At 50.3% G+C, this 21,996-nt stretch overlaps 1 protein-coding gene across 3 annotated transcripts in view; it reads left to right on the top strand.

Moving 5' to 3' along the window:
- Window positions 1-21,054, top strand: part of Wnt7a (Wnt family member 7A) — a 42,472-nt gene extending 21,418 nt beyond the window's left edge. For 2 of the 3 annotated variants that reach the window (XM_003463877.5, XM_063237959.1), the window contains exon 4: window positions 18,692-21,054. In XM_003463877.5, the coding sequence (XP_003463925.1) occupies window positions 18,692-19,171 (480 nt within the window). In that variant the 3' untranslated portion in view covers window positions 19,172-21,054. The remainder of the gene's footprint in view (window positions 1-18,691) is intronic. The other variant, XM_063237960.1, reaches the window with a different exon arrangement.
- Window positions 21,055-21,996: the final 942 nt, after the last annotated feature.

The raw sequence follows: 21,996 nt of genomic DNA, 5'->3' as shown, positions 1-21,996 counted from the left end.
TCACGTGTCTATGTGTATCATCGTCTGTTCCTTTTCTTGCTGTGTAATATTCCATGACATGGATGTATCACAGTGTATTTAACCATTTACCTGGTGAAAGAAGGTGTGTGTTGTTTGCAAGGCTTATTTATAAAGAAAATAATGCTATTGTGAAGGTTTCTATATAGGCTTTTGGGCAAACAGAACTTTCCATTCCTCTGGAATAAACGCCCCAGAATACAAATATATCGTAGCTGGGTTCATAGCTTTATAATAAGGTGCTGAGCCACGCGTAGTGGTTCATGCCTATAATCGCAGCTCTCAGGAGACTGAGGCAGGAGGATTTACTAGGAGCTCAAGGCCACCCTGAGCTACAAAGTCAGTTCAATTCCAGCCTGAAATGCATAGTGAAATGCTGTCTTAAAAAGACAGAAGGGAAGGAAGGGAGAGAGAGAGAGAGAGAGAGAGAGAGAGAGAGAGAGAGAGAGAGAGAGAGAGAGAAAGGAAGGAAGGAAGGAAGGAAGGAAGGAAGGAAGGAAGGAAGGAAGGAAGGGAGTGCTGGGATGTTTCCCAGAGTGACTGTGTAACCTTTCTGTCACTCTGTAATACCTGAGGCCATTTGCTTACAAGGAGAAAGGTTTGCTCTGGCTCACAGCTGCAGAGGTTACGGTCCCTCATCACCGGGACTTTGCTCTGGCCCGTGGCAGCACACTGTGGCAGAGGATAGCAAAGCCTGCTCATCTTTCAGTCTACATGTGAATCAGAGGACCCCTCTTTGGGGATCCCTCTCTCCTTCGGTAGCACCCTCAGGGACTAAAGACCTCCCGCTAGGCCCACATCTTGAAGGTTTTACCCCTTCCCAACAGTGCCACCCCTACCTCCACTGCCTCCCAGAGCCCCTTCTCCTGGCCAAGGCAAGAACTGAATAGGGTGAAGGACAGAGGTGGGGGCTGAGGGAGCCTGTGGGTGACCAGGCTGACTGGTGTGCCAGGAAGACAAGGAGCAGGTCAGGACCAGGTCAAAAGGACATGGGCCAGGTTGGGGCAGGGTCCCTACGGGTCTGAGATTCCTGCGCTTGTCCCTGGGCAGGGCCAGCAAAGTGCTGTCACCAGTGCCACAGTGATGGCAGCAGACAGGGCTTGGGAAGGGAGGGGATGAGATAAGAGAGGGCCTGGACTAGGCTCTCAGGGCAGGGTAGGAGCAGCCCTTCCCAAGGAGAGAGAGATCCCGCAGGGCCCTGGCTCCCTGGGCACAGGTCCCCAGAACCTCACTAACCCGCAGACCCCTGAGTCTGGCATGGACATGGGCAGGCTGGGCAGGCCCAGGAGAGATGGCTGGACACACTGGCCCTGATGGTACATGGCCAGTTGAGCCAGGAAGAGAGCAGCATTAGGGCATTGTCACTGTGCACAAGTCCCTCAGGACCATGCACGTGACACAGGCAGGATCAGGACCCACAGCATGGCACAGTGTGGGGAGAGGAAGGTTGCTGCTCAGGTGACAAGGTGCTTATTTTGGGGAACAGGTGAGTGAGATTCTGTTAGCACTTAAGCCCAGATATTAACTAAATCTCCACAGACCTGTGGAGATCAAACTCAAAACCTCATGCTCGCGAGGCAGGTGCTTGTGCCCCTGAGCTATATCCCCGACCCATGGACTCATTCCTTACCTGTTGAACACTTCAGTCCCCACTGTCTAATGCTAGGGACAAGACACTGGAGTGAGGTGGAAATGTGGCTGTGCTGAGAAGGATTCTTCAGGTCACCCTTCCCAGCAGGCGAGGGCCTGGCTGTCACATGCTCAGGAGTGCCCACACCAGCACAACAGGGTGCCACAGATCCAAGGCCAACATCTCAAACTGGTCATCGGACTGCAGAGGGTTCCCTGCCCACCACAGCTGTGCACAGGGTTGGTGTTTAGCAGTTTCAGTTTGGGTTTTTATTGTTATTGTTTGTTTTTTGTTTGCTTGTTTGTTTCTTTGTCTTTCTTAAATTTAAGATAGTCTCACAAAGTTGCCCAGGCTGGGGCTTGAACTTGGCAATCCTCTCACCTCAGCCTCCTGAATAGCTGGGATTACAGGTGTGTCCCGGCAGCCAACTACACATTAGTATTATCACTAAGGGGCCCACAAGGGGCTTGCAGTGGCTGCCAGTCCTGTCTCCTCGCTGGCCTCCAGCCAGCCAAGGGCTCTGCATCCCAGCCATCTGATTTCCCCTGATGGGATTCCCAGCATGGCTGTAGCCCTTCAGCCCCCGGTGCAACTTAGCCAAGGGGGTTGGGAGAGGCCCCAGAGCCTTCAAGTGAGGCCAAGTCTGGGGGCTCAGTTACACCATGGTGAGACCAAGTCAAAAGGCACCCACTGGGGACAATTACCTCCTTTGTCCTCGCGCAGGGAACTGGGAGACCTGGGTGTTATCAAATATGCCAAGGTGAGGGGAGGGGGCTGAAGCAACAGTGGGGGCAGGGAGGGAGGAGCAGGTGGTCCTGGAGGAAAAGAAATGAGGGCCCAGGTCTTCAGAGAACCTGGCACAGCAGTGGGCATTTCCCCAGTCCTGACAGTTGGTGTTCTTTGAGGAGAACTCTGGAAGCAACGGTGTTCTCCAAAGAACACTTGTCTGACAGCAAGGGGCATTCTCAACATGGGGGTCACTGGGCTTCTGCTGTCCTTGGACACCCATGTTGTGTGCCCATGTCCTTGAGGGCATTAAATACACTGCTCAGATGGCCACAGTGGCCATTGCGCCCAGTTTGGCAGCCAGGCACCTCAGGAATTCTGGCTGCACTCCTGACTCCATGGGAGCCTCTGCTCTGTGCTGGGCTGTGGAAATGACACAGGTGTGCAAAGAGCTGTGATAAAGCCTTGTGTGTGCAACTGTGGACTTGAGCAGTCACCCCTTTCTGAGCCTCAGTTTCCTTCCAGGAATAAGGCACTGGGACTCTGCCCTCCTCAGCCCTGTGGTATAGACAGAAAGAGAGGATTCCCACAAAGTGCTGTGGGAGATACACTGGTGCATGATGCGCACTGGGAACCCACAGCGTGACTGCATCACAACCTGCAGTCATCCTAGTTAAAGCGAGTTTTGACCCCGGCCTTCATTCTGATACTGCTTTCTGGCTCTAAAAACTCCCATTGATTTTCACATCCTAGCCACACAGCATGCTGGAAGGACTTGGGGACAGGGAGCTGTCCAGAGACCCACTGAGATTTGTCACTTCACTCAATAGAGGGTCAGGGAGTCAAGCCATTCTGACATCATACTGGCTGTCCCCTCTCTGTAAAGGGTTACTCAGGCAGTCATGTCTGAGCCACCAACTCCAAAAAGGGCCTCCAGTGTCCCTTATAGCCCCATGACATACAACCCCAAGTGGACCTCATGTCCAGGACACAGTCACGTCCCCATCCTGGACCTCGAGCCACACTCAGGCTTCCTGCACGCAGCAGCCTATACCCCATGCCAGGATTCTCCTGCTTGTGGAAACTGCCGGACAAGCCTAACCCTGGTCTTCCTCCCACAAAGGTGCTCCCCCTTTGTCTCCCTGCCCTAGCCCAGGAAGTAGCAGCTCCACCTTCCAGTGGTATAGACCAAGCCTCAGCCTTAGCTCTCACTACGCACCCTGCAGTCTTCCAATTCAGCCACTGGCTCAAAGTCTGGATTGGAGCCCCAGCTCCACAAACATATGAAAGCCAGATATAGATTCTGCCCCATGACAGGGTATTCCGCACCCTGACCCAGTAGCCCAAGCCTCCAGCACAACAGTTAAGTCCTTTTCTCTTCTATAACTTCACACCCTCCCATCCCTTCCAGAGTACATGCTGACATCCACAGTGGCCGCAGGGCCCCGCCCACCTGGGTCCTCATGGCCTTCTGATTTCCCTACCCTGCACATCCCCCTGCTCACTCTGCTCTGCTTACACTGATCCTCTCATTCCTCAGACACTTGCAGAGTCCCTAACTCAGGGTCTCTGCATCCACCCTTCACCCTGCCTGGGGTGCTACCACCCAACATCTGCTTCTTGTCTCCAGTGACTCTGGACCTGACATAATAATGGTAGCATGCTGAGATGTGGGACTGGGGCACTTGAAGAAGTCTCCTCTGGCAAACAGCGCAGGCTCAAACCCAAGCTTCCTTCCCACTTTTTGTGCCTTCAATTCTTGTCCCAGTGGTCCAGCAGATCAATGACTTTTATCTGGGGAGAGAGTGTAGGTTGTTTCTTTGTTTGTAGGGAACAGTGTCTTACTAGGTATCCTAGGCTGGCTTCATGTCAATCCTGCCTCAGCTGAATGCTAGGATTACAAACATGCACTACCACACCCAGTGACTTTTATTTTAAAATGCCTACAAAGATCATGTCTTAATCCAGGTACTATTTGAAGTACCTCATATATACTAATTCATAAAATTCACTTACGAACAAGGAAACAGACACAGAGAGATTTAGTGATTCACCCAAAGTCACACAGCTAATAAATAGGATATGAATTCAGGCTGTCTGGTTCCAGAGTCTACATTCTTGCAATGTTTCCTCTCTTATGTATTCTTTAACTCACTCATTCATTAAATATTTACAGTGATAGCTTTGTGTTAGGCATAAGACTTTGGAGATCAACAGATGACTAAAAAATGGTCCCTGCTCTAAGAAAGTTCATGGTCCAGTAGGAAATGCTGGACGCATAAGTAGATGGGAAGGAAATCTACATCATTCACCGAGCCTCGACTTATGCCTGTGTGTCAGCTCTGTTTTAGGCACCAGAAATCAGAGATATGTAAGACACAATTTCTGCTTTTGATGGGCTTTAAAGCAGACCTTTGACTTACAAACTCAATTCATTCCCAAGGGCTGGTTGTAACCAAATTGTCAGCTGAAGGCTCAGGCTGCTCTGTACAGCCGTCAGCCTCTCTGCTGGATAAAGGCAGATCTCAGTGTCCTTAGTGAGACACTGGCCCAGGATTTCTCAACCAACCCCAAACAGGAAAGGATGTTTTAATACCCCTTTTAATGAACTCTTTAAGTGTTCAATCTGTATCTGAGACCAGCTGGAAGCATAAGCAGCTGGCACTTGGTTCGTAACTAAAGACTTTGGTCATAGCTCAAGTTGCCCATATGTCAGGCCAGTCATAACTCAAGGGTCCACTGTACATTGTAAAGGTCAAAGGAGGAGAATTACTGCATGTAGATGTGATAACATGAACAGGATCTGGGGGAGGGGAGTATAAAGGGGACCCTAGAATAGAAAGCTTCATTTGGGAATGGGTTAGGTGAGTAAATGACTGGATAGTACAATAGATGCGTGGATGGGTAAGTGGATGGATGGACAGATGTACAGGTAAGAATATACATGTTAGCAGATGGCTGGATGGATGTTTGGTTGGTTAGTTGGATGGATGGATGGTTAGATGGGTAGATGGACGAATATTTATTTGGAAGGATAATTGGTTGAATGAATGGGTAAAAAGCTGAGCTCATTGCTAGGAAGTTGGATATTTTCCCAGTGAGATCAACACAGACCAGCTGAAAGAAAGAGTTGGAAATCCATGCATTCATTCATTCAACAAATATTTAGTAAGCACCTATTTATGTGTCTGGTGTTGTCTCAGGCTCCGGGATTAGACATGGTCCTTGCCTCTGTGGAGCTGATTTTTCTAGGGGAATGCAGACAACAAATAGTCAAAAAGAGAACCTATTGTCAATGATAAATGCTATGATGAGAAATAGAGCAGGATGAGAGGACAAAAGAGGGTCTCATTTCCGGTGGTCAGGAGACACATCTGTGATACGATGGTCTCAAACTGGCCATTAGCACTTGGGAATCCCCCCCCAGTCAGAGGGAGCGGAAAGGTCAAAGGCTCACAATACAGTGGTCAGCGTGGCTGTCTTGGGGGTAGCAGTGAGAAGAATCAGAGGGGAGATGGGTGTATCACTCCTGGGCCCTCCTGGAAGCCCACAGGGCCACGGAAGCTGAGCTGGGGTGTGTGGGGAGAGGCCCCTCCTCTGTGCACCCTGGACAGGTTCCCAGTTGGGAGGGTGTCAGCATTTTAATTACAGCTCCCGGCTCTCAATGGTTTGCAATTCAACCGTAAAACAGGCCCTGGGCAACATGTGGCACCTCGGAGTGATTTACTTGCTCACCATTTCTATATTTAGTGCCGTCGAATGCTTGCTGGCCAACTTTGCACAGAGAAAAAGAAAGAGGAATTTGGGGGAGGGAAATGGTTCAGGTTTTTTAGGTTTTTTTTTTTTTTTTAAACACACAGATCTATTTTTTTCCAGTTGTTTTCTGAGATTATTTCCTTTAAAGAGCCTTTTAAAGTTCTTGGGTGCCAGCGGTGGATGGTGTGATACTGCTGCTGTCCAAACCCCGAGACCAAGGGTTTGCCAGAAACCCCCACTTTTAAGGTATATGTGTGCCGCTGGACAGAGAGGTACATTTAAAGGATTTCACCACTGAGTGCCCATAAGTGGCAAAGCCACGGATGATTTAAATATTTCAGTCCCTGGTTGAGCTTCAAACTATATGCACCTGTCCCTCATCTGAAGCTGGGGTTCCCCCTCAGGCCTCCAGCCAGGGCTCTGCAAGCTCCTCAAGCTTGATTGTACACAAAGCTCACTTAGAGAGCATGTGCCAGGCAGCGCTGACCCTGTGCAGGGCGGGGCAGAGCCTGAGAAGACCCCAGGCTGCTGGCTGCTGCAGTTTCAGTAGCCCCCAAAAGATCAGGTGCAGGAAACCTAATCTCCAAATCCCAACTGTTCCTGGTATTGGAGGTGGGGTCCTCAGGAGGTGATTAGGATGGCAGTGAGTCATGAGGGTGAGGCTCCCAAAAGGATATTAGTGGCTTTATAAAAAGAGAGGGAGAGTTGAGCTAGCAACTTTCTCTGGTTATGTGACAGCCTCTATGTTACTCTTCTCTTGTAGCTGAGACAAAACACTGAACACTCAAAGTTAGAAGGTTTATTTAGCTCACAGTTTGTAGAGGTTTTAATCCACAACTGGCTAGCTCCAAGGCAGGGTGGCACATGGCATAGGGGCATTGCAGAGGACAGTTATGGCAGGTGAAAGGTAACAGATCAACAAAAGATGATCACAGCTTTCTACCTCTTATATCTTGTCCAGTAGGGCAGGTAGCACACACCCCCTTAATCCTAATGCCCTTGGTCCTAGCATTGCACCATGAATCAATCCCAGTGTTACACACTCTGGATTCAGCTATGTCTAAAAAAGCCCCACCTATGACTGCATGAAGCTTTGGGGTGACCTCTAGACACAAGCCACAATACCCTCTGTGATGCCATAATACAGCACATGATCTCACTGGACAATAGCACCTTGGAATTCTGAATCTCTCTTCTTTATAAATTACCCAGTCTTCAGTATTCACTAATAGCAACAGAAAATAGACTAAACATTGGTCTAAGAAATTTAATCGGAGCCAGATGGTAGCTCCATAGGAAAAACAATATAACATGTTCTGGTAGCCACATCCAAACAATAAAAAAAAGGTGACATTAATTCAGATGATATTATTTTACTTAATCTAATATTATCTGTCCAAAATATATCATTTCAATATATTAGGAATACTAAACCTCTTTCCTGTAAAAAAACTTTTGAAGGTCTAGCATTTGTTTGACGGTACATCTCCATGCAGACTGGCCATAGCCAGTCCAAGTTCTCATGCCTGGTGACTTGCTAGGTGGGTGACACAGGTCTAAGCCAGCTTAAATGCTGGTAATGATGCGCTCACTACTTTCTGGAACACCCCTCCCTCCCTTCCAGCTCTGAGTGGGGCCAGCCCCTAGGACTAGCTGGAGAGGAAGAGCTCCCTCCCCCTCTGGGAAACTCATGTCAGAACAGTCTCCACTGAGGACAGTCCTGGAGTAGTGAGGATGCCCACAGCTCCTGGTAGCAATGGAGAATAGGTCTCTACTCATGGCTCAGAGGTCTGAGGACTCTGTCATTCCTCACCCAGGTCTCTGCCCATGGCGAGTCCCTACCCTGGATAGGAGATGTCTGGGACAGAGATAAGCTCAGCCTGTCCATCTCCAACCAGAGGCTCCAACTGTGCAGACTGAAGAAAGGGTATCTCAGATGTCCTTGTACATATGTCACCAGCTTAAGGCCAGGGCCACTGTGCCCCTGGCTTAGGAGCTCCCATTCTAGGACCAGGGCTGCCTCAGTGGCTGGCAGCCTGGGCAGGGCCTGGCTGTGCTCCAGGCCATGCAGCAGGGGGTGAAGAGGCACAGAGGGTGCTCAACCAAGCCCAAAGTGGCTTTCAGAGCCCTGCCCCAATGCCCTCAAGGGAAGCACACTTTCCTTGATTTTCCACTGGCAAGCTTCTTCTCATCCTTCAAAACCCTGAGGGGGTTCCCTCTTCTAGAGCCCTCCTAGAGCACTGCTCACTTGGCCATCATCATGCCAGCATGCAGAGAGGTCCCTGCAGTGGCCAGTGCTCCTGTGGGAAGACTTTCATGTGAGAGGCTGTCTCCCCAGCTACACTTTTGGGGACAGACTCCCTGTATGATCACCTTACCTCATCAGGGTGCCTGGCACAGTCTCTGGCAGTGGGTCTGTTCCTGGGGATGGCTCGAGAAGCACAGGCCAGGGTTTTGTGTCCTAGGCCTCAAAGTAGAACTCCTGGGGAGTTTTGACCTCCACCAGGACTGGCCACACCCCAGACCCATGATACCATACCCTTAGGTGGGACAAGGCAGGTGACAAATCCTAAAAGCACCAGAATGGACCTAAGGTCTCTCTCTCTCTCTCTCTCTCTCTCTCTCTCTCTCTCTCTCTCTCTCTCTCTCTCTCTCTCATTTAGAAATGCTCTCACTGAGTTGCTCGGTTTCCTGAGAGCTGAGATTATAGGCATGTCCCACTGCATCAGGCTCAACCCACCTATACAAAATATAAAGTTCACTGGATTTTAGGGTATCACAGGAACATGCACCCATCACCACAGTTTTAAAAGTTTTTGCACCCAAGAGATACTCTGTAACTAACACTTAACAGCCACTTTGTGCTCCCTTTCCCCCAGTTTCTTGACAAGTACTCATCTACTTCCTGTCTGTGTGGCTTTGCCCATGCTAGATATTTTGTGTAAGTGGGATGACACCATAGTGGCCTTTGGGATGGCACCTTCTGTACTGTGATGTCTTCAGAGACATCCCTGGAGAAGCCCTTAGATGTGGGGCCTCGTGGAGGAAGGCAGGTCCCTGGAGGTGTGTCCTCAAAGATGTGTCCTCTCCTCATGCTCTGCTTCCTGGCCACCATGAAGTGAGCTGCTCCACTCCCCCGTCCACCACATGCTCCTGCCACAGTGTCCCATGCTGCCACAGCCCCAAAGCAGTAGGGTCAGGACACTATGGACCAAGCCCTCTGACACTAGGAGCCCAAACCAAGCTTTCCTCCTGTTTGGCTGAGTGGCCCATGGGGGCCCTGAGGGGCTCTGGGCCTATGTCTCTGGAGGCTTACTAAGGCCTGCATCACCCAGCTGGGCTTGGGGGCTTCTCTGGCAGCCAGGGCTCCCCTGGCTTCCTGTGTGTCTCTGCTGTTCCTTGCTTTTATCTTTCTATGTCTGCTGAAGTGTCTGTCCTATCTCAGCACAGCCACCATACAGGGCTTCTCTCATGCCACCTGACAGATACCCTCTGCCCAAGTACCCTCTGCCATCCTCTAGCCTGGCCACTTCTCCATCTGTTTGTAGATGGCTCTCTGCAGCCTCCACAGCAGGCATGGTCCCCGCTGTCTGGCCCTTTCTCTCCTCTCTCTAGTGGCTCTCAGCCTCCTCTACTCAGCCCAAGCAACACGGCCTCACACCAGTAGGGTCCCTGTGTTACTGATGTCTATCTGGATACCAGGAATGTAGCAGAGGACAGGCAGACCAGGACCTGGCCACTGGGAGACACCCTAAACCGCACAGAGATGTGACTCTGTCAGGAAGTGGTTGCTTCATGGCAAAGGGACAAGAAAGAAGACAACAGAGCAAAGGCTAAAAAAAATGAGGAGTCAAGCACCATGGTGCATGCCTGTAATCCCTGCACTGAGGAGGTTGAGGCAGGAGGATCTCTGGTTGAGGCCAGCCTGGGCTTTATAGTGAGATCTTGTCTTTAAAACCTCAGCAACCAACCCATTTTCCAATGAGGCTGCAGGAGGGAGGCTGAGGCTGGCGTCAGGTCTGTGCCTGCATGATGGGTGGGTGGTGGCCATTTCCTACTCCAGGGTGTGAGATGCTGGCTGCCCACTCAGGCAAGGGCTGAATTACTTTGTGGCGGGAAGATGAAGGAGGAGAGGAATGATGAGTGTGAGCCATGTGTGCAGGCCGAGAGCACAGGAGTGTGTGGGTGTGCATGACTGCGTGAGGAGCATGAGCAGACACCTGTGCTGGGAACCTCGGAACAAGCAGGTCTGGGTTCATGGGGCTCCCTGTGCACGAGACCCAGCTTCTGAGGAGACTTCCATTGGGCACAGGCTGGTTCTGGGAGGGCAAGAGCCAGGGAAGACAGGGAGCCAGATAGGGCCCAAGCCTCCAGCATGCCACAGTGGGACAGGAGGCGGCTCTGGGTTTGGGCTGAGCCTTCCTCGGAGGCCCGGCCAGCCTCTGCCTGCCCTCCCCATGTGGCTGCCCTGTTCTGCCACTGCGGAATGCGCCCCACCTGAGTCAGACAAGAATACTCTGCCGAAGTTGTGCGTCCAGCGGGACTTAAAGAATGTGACCAGAAAGAAAATACTCCAAATGTGTATGGGGGGGGGGGGGACTGTTTCTCCCCCTTTTTCATCCAAGTCGCCCAGAGGAATACAGCTGCAGCTGAGTGAATCGCAGCTTTCGGGCTCATGATGGATGGACAGCAGGACGGGGCGGAGGGGGAGAAACAGGGAGGAGGAGGAGGAGGACACAGGAGGAGCAGGAGGGCTGGGGGACAGAGTCATTTCCTGGGGTTTCTGCAGCCCCTGCACCAGCAGCACTGGGCTGACCCCAGGGAATCCCATGAACATGGCAGACTCCAATCAAGCCGCTCCTCCCCTCCTCCCTGCCCTCTGTTTCCACTGTCCCTGCCCCTGCTCCCCCACGTCTCCCTCTAACTGGTTCATTGTATGGAGGAGGAAACCTGAAGTCCAGGGATGCAGAGAGGCTCATCCATAGCCACACAGCCCTGAGCGCCCACTGAGCCCCTCCCTGCTTGTCACATGTGACCTAACACCCATCCTGTAGGGCCTGGCTATTGGCTCTACAAAGGACATCCCCACCACACAGATGAAAGGCTTTTGCTCGAGAATTCATTCATTAGTGGCACCAAAAGTGCCTGGGGTGGTGAATTCAGGTTCAGCTTGATCAGGATGCAGATGCCATTCCTGGAAGCAGTTGCACATGTCCCTTGCCCTGGACCCATTTAGCTCTGCTGCCTTTGTGGGCACATACTGAGTTCACATGGTTAGAAGGGGTCTGCTTACCACTGGTTCTGCCCTCTGCCTCCTCTGGTTCACATCTGGTTGAGAAATAACCAAGAGCTGTTGTCTCAGTTGCACACCGAAGCCTCAGAACTTTCTCTGGGTGCACAGCCTGTGCTTACCGATGACCATGGGGATTAAGAACAGAGACCAGTAGGGATGGTGACTGCTGGGAACTGGTGATCAGTGTGGCTACTCCAGCATGGGTGGCTGGGAAAGCCTCACCAGGACACCAGTATTTTCTGAGCACATGGGATGTACCAGGCCTGCCAAAAATGTGGCACAGGGGAAGCAGCAGGTGCTGGAGAACCCCATTTGGAATCATGTCAGATAGGCACAGAAGGGCAAGGGGACAGTGTACAGTGACCCAGCCCAGAGGATGAAGGCCAAACAGTCTGGGGGACCCCATGCTGGAAGCTGTGGGAAGCAGCCATGGTCAAGGTCCCTGAGAATGCTGTGGAAGAAGCAGGATACTCTGCTCCCTGGAGCACCCCATGGCCCAAACTGAGCAAGACTCAGGGTCCCCTTGCCTAGCTCCCTCCCCTTGAGACCACTTTCTTCCTCCAGGAAGTCACTCTGTCCCCCAGGAAGCCCTGAGACAGACTTTGATAGCATCTCCTTGGCATCCTGAATCAGGGAATTTTCCAGAAGCAAGTTTCTCCCCAGGCCTCTCTCAGCGGGAGCGCCCCACCCTGAGCAGTTCTGGGCCTTGGGCAGCACCTGGTAGGTTCATTGTTGGCACTTCCTGGGGGACCTGTCAGAAAGATTGATTCCTTTCCCTCCAGTGGTGCAGAAACTCCTTCCTGCTGCTCCAGACAGGTCTGGAGCACCGCTGGGGGACAGAAGGAGCTCAGTGCAGCCCCACCCCACTGGGCACAGGAATCCCCTCCCAGACCAGAGCAGCTGCTTACACATACTTCTGGAACCAGGAGCTCGCCACCTCCCTGGCTACCCGCTCCAGTCCTGGGGAACCCAGCGGAAAGCTGGCACCTCCCTGAACAAGGCTGTGCCCTTTTAAAATTTCACCTGTGTCCTGCTGTCCAAGCTCTGGTCCTCATCATGCTCACCCTGCCTCAGGACACACCCATACAACTGGATCCCCAGAAACTGCCTTCTCCAGGGTGAACAGCTCCACCTCATTCCTCATGAGATCTCCAGACTCTTGCCCTACATGTGCTTTGTTTCTGTTCATCTGCTAGGGTTTATAACAGCTCTAAAAATCACCAGGGAAGACTGACTTCTCCCTTGTTGCATGCATTAGACTTCAGTTAATATGGCCCCAGACTGCTGGCTTTTTAGTAATCTTTCAGCTCATTAGTGGTCAATCTAAAGCTTTCTGTCTTTCCCAGTGTCTCCTATCTTAGGCTTCTGCAATCAATTTTTTTTGTAACTATCACAAATTGAAGATGCTAGCCCCTCTGCTAGCTGCCTTCAGCCCCCACCTATAGCTTTTAGTGGGACAGATTGAATTCCTCCAGGAGCTTGGCTCACATGGTCCCCTGCAGGTGCACCAGGTGCCTGGAGCCAGGTTTCAGCAGCACCCAAAAACCTCTTTGCCCCAAAATGTCCCTATTCCTGGCTACATGCCTCGTGGTGTCTTTTCAGGGTTCAAAACAGGCTTCTTGCAAAGCTGCTGCTCCTGCTGCCTGGCAGACCTGAGGGCCCCGAATCTGGACACCCCGTGTTCCATTCCACTCCAGCCAGTGATGTACGTTCCCAAGACCAAATACTCTAAGACTTGCAGAGCCATAGTTCAACTGCTCATTGCTGCAAATGAGCCATTGGTGAATCATTGAAGGGATCCTACAGAAATGGGACAAGAAAGGGGTTTAGTCTAGATTTGAGTTTGTTGAAAGCTAATTTAGCAACACATCTCTACCTGGACCTGTTCGACAAGTCCTTCCTGGAAGGATGAGCAGGGTACAAATATCTAGGACCCCTGAGGGGTACTGACAAAGGATCCAGTTATCACAGTTCCCTATTCAAGTAGCCCAGGGCAGCTTGAAACAGAAACAGAAGTCACTATGCACCCTGACTATCACAGGCTTTGGAAGGAACTGAATTTTTATTCTGTAGAGTATTTAAAAGGTGCAGGGCCAGCCCAGGGATTTAGCTCAGCGGCATAAGCACTTGCCCGGCAAGCATGAGGTCATGAGTTTGATCCCCAGTACCCCCCCAAAAAAAAACTAAAAATAAATAAATAAGTAAATAATAAATAAATAAATAAATAAATAAATAAAAGGTACAGGGATAGCTAGGCATGGTGGTTCAAGTCCAGCAATTCAGAGGCCAAGGCAGGAGGATCACAGGTTTGAGGCCAGCTTGGGCAACTTAAAATGTCTCAAAATACAAATTTTTAAAAGGGCTGAGGATGCAGTTCAGTGGTAGAGCACTTGTCTAGCATGCATAAAACCCTGGGTTCAATCTCCATTACAGCAATCTCCATTACAGGGGTGTGGCTTGTGCTTATCTGGCTTGAGGCCCTGGGTTTCTGAACAGAAAGCCCCAAGCCTTTCCCAAAGCCCCTCTTAGTAATGTATATGTGCAGGCCTTTTTTATTTCATTTTTTTGTTTCGTTTGTGTTGTTTTTGTGGCACTGGGGATTGACTCCAGAGCCTTCTCACTGTGCTACATTGTCAGACATTTGTATTATTCTTTTACTTTGAGACAAAAGCTCACTAAGTCACTAAATCACTCAGGCTGGGTTCGAACTTTCAGCCTTCCAGAATGCTGGGGTTACAGCAGACCTTTTCTTCCTTGCACATTCAATAATAAACTGCAGACTCTGCAAACCTGGTTCTGTTCCCCTAACACCATCTCTTGCCTGTCCATTCTCCCAGTTAATGCTCAGCCTCCCCAATTCCCCGAGGCTCAGGGCTTCAGGCCATTCCAGGGGCAGATCCGCCAGCATTGATAGACCCAGTTCCTGGTGGTGGATCTTTAAATTCTTCCAGCCTTTTGATATCACAGATATGCTCTGTGAGGCTCCTTAAGGCTGCATACAGGGTGAGCTTCCCCGCAGGGTACAGGGCAGTAGCAGGGTGCAGAATCTGCAGGAACTGGGTGCAGGGTGATAAAGATCAGTCTCCTGATAAGGCCTGGCAGGTGCAGAGCCACAGGCACTGGAGGGAGAGTCTGGCTGTACTGAGAGAAGCATGGCCTGGGGCTGGGGATGGCTCTGTCGTGGCATATTCAGTTTGGGAAAGGAAAGAGGGTCTAAGAGACTGACAGCCAGGTGATGGTTAGGTGAGGTGCAGCCTCTCCCACCACAGAGTACTATTCATCCATGAGAAGGGAGGGGAATCTAACAAATGCTGCCACGTGGAGGGAGCTGGAAAACTGGTCACATACTATGTGACTTCTTTTAAATGATCATCTAGGACAGGCTGGTAGCCTAGGTGCTGCCTAGGGCTGGGAAGGGGGGAGATGGGGAGTAACTGCTAATGAGTAGGGAGTTTCTTTGAGAGTGATGAAAATGCTGTATGGTTAGACTCTGGGAATACAGGAAAAACTACTAAATTGTGTACTTAAATGGGTAAACCATATGGCGTGCGAATTGTGTTGTAACAAAGCTAATAATAGGCTTGGGAATCAAACAGGTCCAAGTTACTGGAGCCATAAGGGCTGGTGCTGTGCCTGTAGTTAGCAGTGATATGCTGGATACTGTCACTCCTTGGGCTTGGAGTCCAGGGAGGACTTGTGACCTTTGCCAAGTGATACAGTCATCTTATGGGGCCCTGCAGGATGCAGCAGGCACAGTAACACCTATACCCTCTTCCTGCCCTCCAGCCTCCCTCCAGCACCTTCTACCAGGCACATACCCTCAAGAGACATGCCTTGTGTCATCTCCTGATCTGTGCTCTGACCTGTGGAATGGAAATGACAGAGCCCAGCATCCCTATTCAGCTGGTCTTTAATCTGGGACCCAGAAATATAACCACCAACATAAAGTGCCATCACCCTTCCCCAGCTCTGGGAACAGCTCTGGGTACAACAGCTTCCCAGTTGTACCCAAATGTTACTCCCCCCACCACAGCAATGTAGGCCTGAAGCCTGGCCAGTCTAACAGGGCTTCCAGAGCTTGAACATTTAACAGGTGATTGCTTGAACCAGATGGAGCTGGCTGTGGAGCAGTCTGCATGCACTCTTCTGGGTGCCAGGCCCTGCAAAACACAGGGTTCTGGCTCTCCAGGGAGGAGGGCACTCTGTCAGGCCTCAAAGGGTAGGAGCTGGAACACAGATATCTCTACTTTGTCCTGTACACACCCCTTCTGCTGCTGTCCCTGGGCTCGGGGAGAAAGCTGGGTGCCTGCTGGATGACTAGCACTGGCTGGGGCAGCCCTGATTAGGACCGGCTTAGTGTGGATATAATGTGATCAATGAGGCTCTCAAAATGCAGTGTTAGCAGGGTTAGGCTGAATGTCACCTGATTAAGGCCCATTCAATATCACTGCGGCCTCAGGCGATCAGCACCAGAGGAAGAGGGAGACCTCACAGAGTGGGACAGTGCAGGGGGCAGAAGCGGCAGCCATGCCAGCCCAGGCTTTGGTACTGGGGTCAGTCCCCTGGCTCTTGGCAGCCATGACATTTGGGAGCTCAGACTCGCAAGTCCATACTGCATTCATACTGCTTTCTCACTTGAACCTTCTGGGGTTCCCACTGGCTTTTTAAATAAAACTTCATTGAGGTATAATTCAGTATCATGCAATGCAACGTGTTAGCGTTTTTGGTGAAAATATTTAAAATCCCTCCGGCTCATAGAAAGACATGGCACATTAATCTTAGTCTCCCTCCTATACAAGAACTTGCTTCCCTACCTGACCGTAACTTCATATCCACCACAGCTTAGTACCCATCCCTTCCTCCCCTGCACTCCCCACCTCGGTGATCACTATTCTGCTCTTGACTTTCAAGAGACGGCTGCTTTGGCTTCCCCAGCAGCCCTCCTGCATTCCCTCTGTCTTCCTGTTCTTGGCATATTTGACTTCACATAATAGTCTCCACTTCCATAGGCACTGCAAATGGCAGCATTTCATTCCTTCCAAGGCTCAGTAGATACTGCAACGTATAGGGATCACATTGTCTTTAACATTTTTCTCAGCCGATGGGCGCTAGATGGCTTCCGTTTGTGGGCTGTTGGGAACAGTGCTGCAAAAACAGGGGTACAGCCGTCTCTCCTACACAATTTCCACCTCCTCTGGCAGCAGTCATTTGACTATTCTGAGGAACTTCTGTAATGGCTCCCATCTACATCCCCACCAACCAGGTACTAGTGTGCCCTCCTCTCAGTCCCCTAACAGCATTCATCAACTTTAGTCTTTTTGATAAAACCCATTCTTACTGGTACTAGGTCACAATAAGTTTTATGAAAATTTCATTCTTCATTTTGTTTGTCCACTCATCAGCTGGCAGACATTTGTGGGGTCCACCCACAAACCACTTCTTAGCTATTATGAACAATGTTGCCATGAACATGCACAAGCAGGTGAACGTATGTTTTCATTTAACCTGGGAACATATCCAGAAGAGGAACTGTCAAGTCACGGGTTAACTCTCTGGATCACATTTTGAGGAATCACCAAACTATTTTGCATGGTGAGGGCACAGGTCCCCTTCCCATCAGCATAGCCTAAGGGTGCTCATCTCTAGGTGTCTCCAGCCCTGGTTGCTGTCTGTCATATTTCTACCATCCTCACAAGTGTGAAGAAGCTCACTGGGATTTAGATTTGCACCTTCCTGTGACTAAGAGGCTGAACATCTCTTCATGTGCTCATGGACCACAGTCACACGTCACATTTTTATGCACTGTGAGCCGCCACTTTGGTACAAAAAAGCACAAAAAGCATCCACGTTTGCTTAAAAGAATAACCGCAAAGCACAGACCATGGAACCAGCACCCACATCAAGGAACGGTGCATTTCTCCCACACCAGGAGACCCCTGGGTGACCCTGGTCAACCACAGCCCCTCCCCTCTGATACCTGTCAGCCTCGTTTCTTTTCAGTAATCACAGTCTCCTCCTGCCCACCCTCCACCGCCCTGAATTGGCTCCTAAATAGTCCAGTCCAGTTTTGCCTGCCTTTGAACTTGATTCAGTGAAACTATTCTATGGAAGTCTTTTATGATTAGGTTCTTTCTCTCCTTGCAATCTTTCCTTCTTTACTTTTCTTCCTTTCTTTCTTTTCCTTTTTTGTACTGAATATTGAACCACGAACCTTTACCCTGAGTTATAACCCTTGCCCTTCTTTATTTTGAGACAGGGTCCTACTAAGTCATTAAGGGTCTCATTAAGTTGCCCAGGGTGACCTTAAACTTGTGATTCTCCTGCCTCAGCCTCCCGGAGTGTTGGAATTACAGGCACATGTGCCACCACACCTGCATATCTCTCAAGCTGGTTCCTATCCGCACGGTTCACATTCATTGTCACTGCTCCCACCATGTCCCCTGGAATGCAGGTACCTCCATTCATTCTTCCTGCACTGGACCAACACATGGACAGTGCCCAGGTCTGAGCTATTAGTAACATGGTGCCTGTGACCCTCTTGAGCCTGTTTCTTATGTGCATAAAATGAGTCTCTGGGGTCCATGCCCAAGGAATGCAATCATGGCCATGTGTATCACATCTGCACTGTACTCCTGCACCCTCCAGCAGAGCACACATGCTGGACACAGAAGCACAGTCATACTGGCTTCAGGACAGCTCCATGCCATAGATCAGTGCCTCATTGCATCAGATATGAAATACTTTGATTATCACCTTGGTGTTGTCAGATATCCAAGAAAACCTGAAAGTCTGTCTTTTAAAGTGAACTCTCTCTAATATTTTGAAAATATTGGTTCAAAATCAATTTTAGAGCTGAGTGTGGTATTCAGTCCTCATGTTCTGGGAGGCTGATGCAGGAAGATCAAACGTTCAAGGACAGGCTGGGAAACTTGGCAACTCAATAAGACACTACCTCAAAATTTTAAAAATAAATTAAAAAGCTAAGGATGTAGCTTGGTGCAAAGGCTCTGGGTTCAATCCCCATTACCCCTCCCCAAAATATAGATCTTAGGTGTATGCAAGCCAAGAGTTGTGCTGAAAGGCAGACAGGATAAATGAGTTCTAGGCCCAGACCTAGCACCAAGGCTGGGGGGAAGAGTTTGGCATCCAGGTCCAAGTCTCCCAAAGAGTGATTGAGGATGCATCCATCAGAGGGGTGGGTGAGTCGGCTGGGCTGCACAGCTGGGTGCATGCAATGATGTCTCTGTGCTCCCCCACCCAACCTACAGATCCTGGAGGAGAATATGAAGCTGGAATGTAAGTGCCACGGTGTGTCAGGCTCGTGCACCACCAAGACATGTTGGACCACGCTGCCACAGTTCCGGGAGCTGGGCTACGTGCTCAAGGACAAGTACAACGAGGCCGTCCACGTGGAGCCCGTGCGCGCCAGCCGCAACAAGCGACCCACCTTCCTGAAGATCAAGAAGCCCCTGTCCTACCGCAAGCCCATGGACACGGACCTGGTGTACATCGAGAAGTCACCCAACTACTGTGAGGAGGACCCAGTGACAGGTAGTGTGGGCACACAGGGCCGAGCCTGCAACAAGACGGCCCCCCAGGCCAGCGGCTGCGACCTCATGTGCTGTGGCCGCGGCTACAACACCCACCAGTATGCCCGTGTGTGGCAGTGCAACTGCAAGTTCCACTGGTGCTGCTATGTCAAGTGCAACACATGCAGCGAGCGCACGGAGATGTACACGTGCAAGTGAGGCTGACGCCCGCTCCTGTGCCGCAGGGCAGAGCAGGAGGACCGGACAGCCTCTATGCTGCCGTCACCTTCCAGATCACTGCCTTGCTCTTCACAGGGAGCCACAGAAACACTGAGCTTGTCTTTCCTGCTGAGGAGGCCCTGTTTCTGGCTTTTGGTTTCCCAAAGACCCTGGGAAGAAGCCCTTGGGCCTTCGCTTGTTCTGTTCCATGTCCAGTGCTGCTCCTCCTCCCTGATACTGCCCACATCCCTGCCCGGCTGGAAGGAAGCCTTTCACTGGAATTCCAGGCCCTCGGGCCTCATCATAGCAATATTTAACAATTGATTCTGATAAAAATAATATTAATTTATTTAATTAAAAAGAATCCTTCCACCTCGTCGGGATCCGTTTTCTGCAGTCGAAGTGGACTTGTGCTTTCCTGGCGGGATGATTTGTGTCGCTAGAACCTGGAGCCAAGTAGAACTGTACATAATTATTCTTTATGCAGATGTTTCTACTAGTTGTTTTTGCAAGTATCTTCCCTCTGGAGCACTAGAGGTTTAAGTACAACAAGCAGACATCCTTTATACTTTATGCCCACATAGAAATGCACACACACACACACACACACACACTCACCACTTTTTTTTTTTTTTTTTTTTTTTTTTTGGCTATTTGCTGCTACTTATCCAGAAATTTAAGCTGATCCAAGTTTGGAGACTTTTTCCCCAGAATACGTTTCCCAACCTTCTGCCTTCCAAGTTCAAACATTGCCATTAGAAAAAAGATCTAGTTTGGAATAGACAGAGAGAAAGGAACAATAATAAACTCCCAGCTGTTTTCATCATTTGGAAAGTAAACCACTGGATAAGAGAGAATATTTTGTAAGAGACTATTTTTATAAGAATATTTTATTTATATGGAGTCTGCTGTATCATCCCACAGCCTGTGTGTCTTCCTAACACTGGTCCTCACTGGGGTTAGGCGGGGCACAGCCAGGGCCTGTGGGCAGGTCCCACAGGGACCCTCATGCATCTGGGTTCTGGAGTTCTGTTTGCCAAGGGGAACAAAGCAGCCCCCGGATGCCCACTGGGGCTGGGGCATCATCCATGTGGACTGGGAAGAAACCCAATCCTTGCCTCCACCTGTGAAGCTAAAGGCTTTGTGCAGGTCACCAAAGGGGACCTTAGGGTGAGCCACTCAGTTGAGTGGACCAATGCCCTCCATGTTGTGTGACCATCACAGGGACTCAACCATCATTACCAGGCAGAGGCCAGCTTGAGGCCCCTGCATCTCACCAGAACAGCCCCGCCACTGCCTGTGTCCTTAGATGGGAGAAAAACAGGCAGGGGTGTTGTCACAAGTTGTGCAGTGGCCTGGGGCTTGCGGCCCTGTTCCAGGGAGGACTGGTGGGGAGAGGCAAGGAACAGGCCTCCCTGCTTTGGCCTGGACACACTCAGTGCCTCTTGACCTGGAAAGCTCCTCCAGGAGGCCACAGGTGCCAGCATGTGCCATCCTATGTGTGGGTTTGGATCGATATCTGTGTGCATGCGTGTCTATGTATGTCTCCAAGTGCCCCTGTGAGGGAGAGCAGGTCATGTGCATGGAGGTGCATGCCTGAGCACTTGATGGTCCCAGGAGCATCACTGGTGGGGTGGGGTGGGGTGTGGTGTTCCCATGAGTGCACATGAGTTGGGCATCAGGGGACTTTGGTGATTGTGGTCAACCACCAAGAGATGGCACCTCTGAACTCTCTCCCACAGCCACTGGTGAAATTCAGATACATCTGAGACACGGCCCTGTGACCCTTGAGTGCTAAGAGCCCCTGCACATCTAGGCCATGTTCAACCCCTATCTCAGCACTGAGTCTGGGTCACTGGCAAATAAAAGTGACTGGCTGGCTATATTTCCTAATATTTCTTTTATATGAGTGTATGGATGAGTGGACCAGATGAAATGATGGATGGATGGATGGATGGATGGATGGATATGTGAATGGATAGATGGATGTGTGTATGGGTGGCTATGTATGTGGATGGATGGGAAATGGATGGATGGACAGATGAATGGATGTGTATGGATAGATGGACAAATGGATATGTATGTGGATGGATAGACAGATGACTGGATGGATGAATAAATAAGTGTCCAGATAGATGGATTGATGAGTAGGTGGGTTGTGATGGATGCGTGGATGGACAGATGGATAGGTGGATGGGCAGATAGGTGGACAGACGGATGGATAGATGGGTATGTAGGTGCATGCAGGTAGGTGGCTGGATAGGTGAGTAGGTAAATGTGTGCATAGTGGTTGGGTATATAAGTGGGTGGGTAGATGGGTGGGTAAATGAGTAGATAAGGAAAAAACTTGAAATCCCCATGTCATATCTTTTCTTTTCCTTGGAGAACCCACAGTCCCTCCCATGAGCAGGGGATTTTCTAAGCCTCTTCTCCTGGCCTCATTGGCTCCTGAGAATGGGTAAAGTTCTGACTAACCACCAGGTGACTGCTCAGTATTAGCTACATAAGTGGGATCTCAGGAAAGTTGCTCACATTTTCCTTCACGGCCCAAGTGAGGGCAGGACTGTGGGAGCAGGGCTGGGGCGGATGCCTATCGTCTGGCTCCTGTCATGAGGGGTGTTGCAACCTAAGGGGCTCCCCTCTTATTGGGTTTCTGGTCCAGCTGTGCCCTGAGCTGTATCTCAGTCCCCTCCCCTATAAAATCAGAATATTATACCTGCCACTCAAGGATGGGTGAGGATCTTTCCAATTATGACTACACGCCACTTGGCTTTGAAAAATAATAAGTGAATGCTATTAGTATTAATTATTATTACTATGACTAT

The sequence above is a fragment of the Cavia porcellus genome, unplaced genomic scaffold, assembly GCF_034190915.1.
Source record: "Cavia porcellus strain 051 isolate PalLab524CR breed Dunkin Hartley unplaced genomic scaffold, mCavPor4.1 scaffold_27, whole genome shotgun sequence".
NCBI classification, from domain to species: Eukaryota; Metazoa; Chordata; class Mammalia; order Rodentia; family Caviidae; genus Cavia; species Cavia porcellus.
The sequence above is the reverse complement of the archived record's forward strand: the minus strand, read 5'-3'. Positions and strand labels throughout refer to the sequence as shown.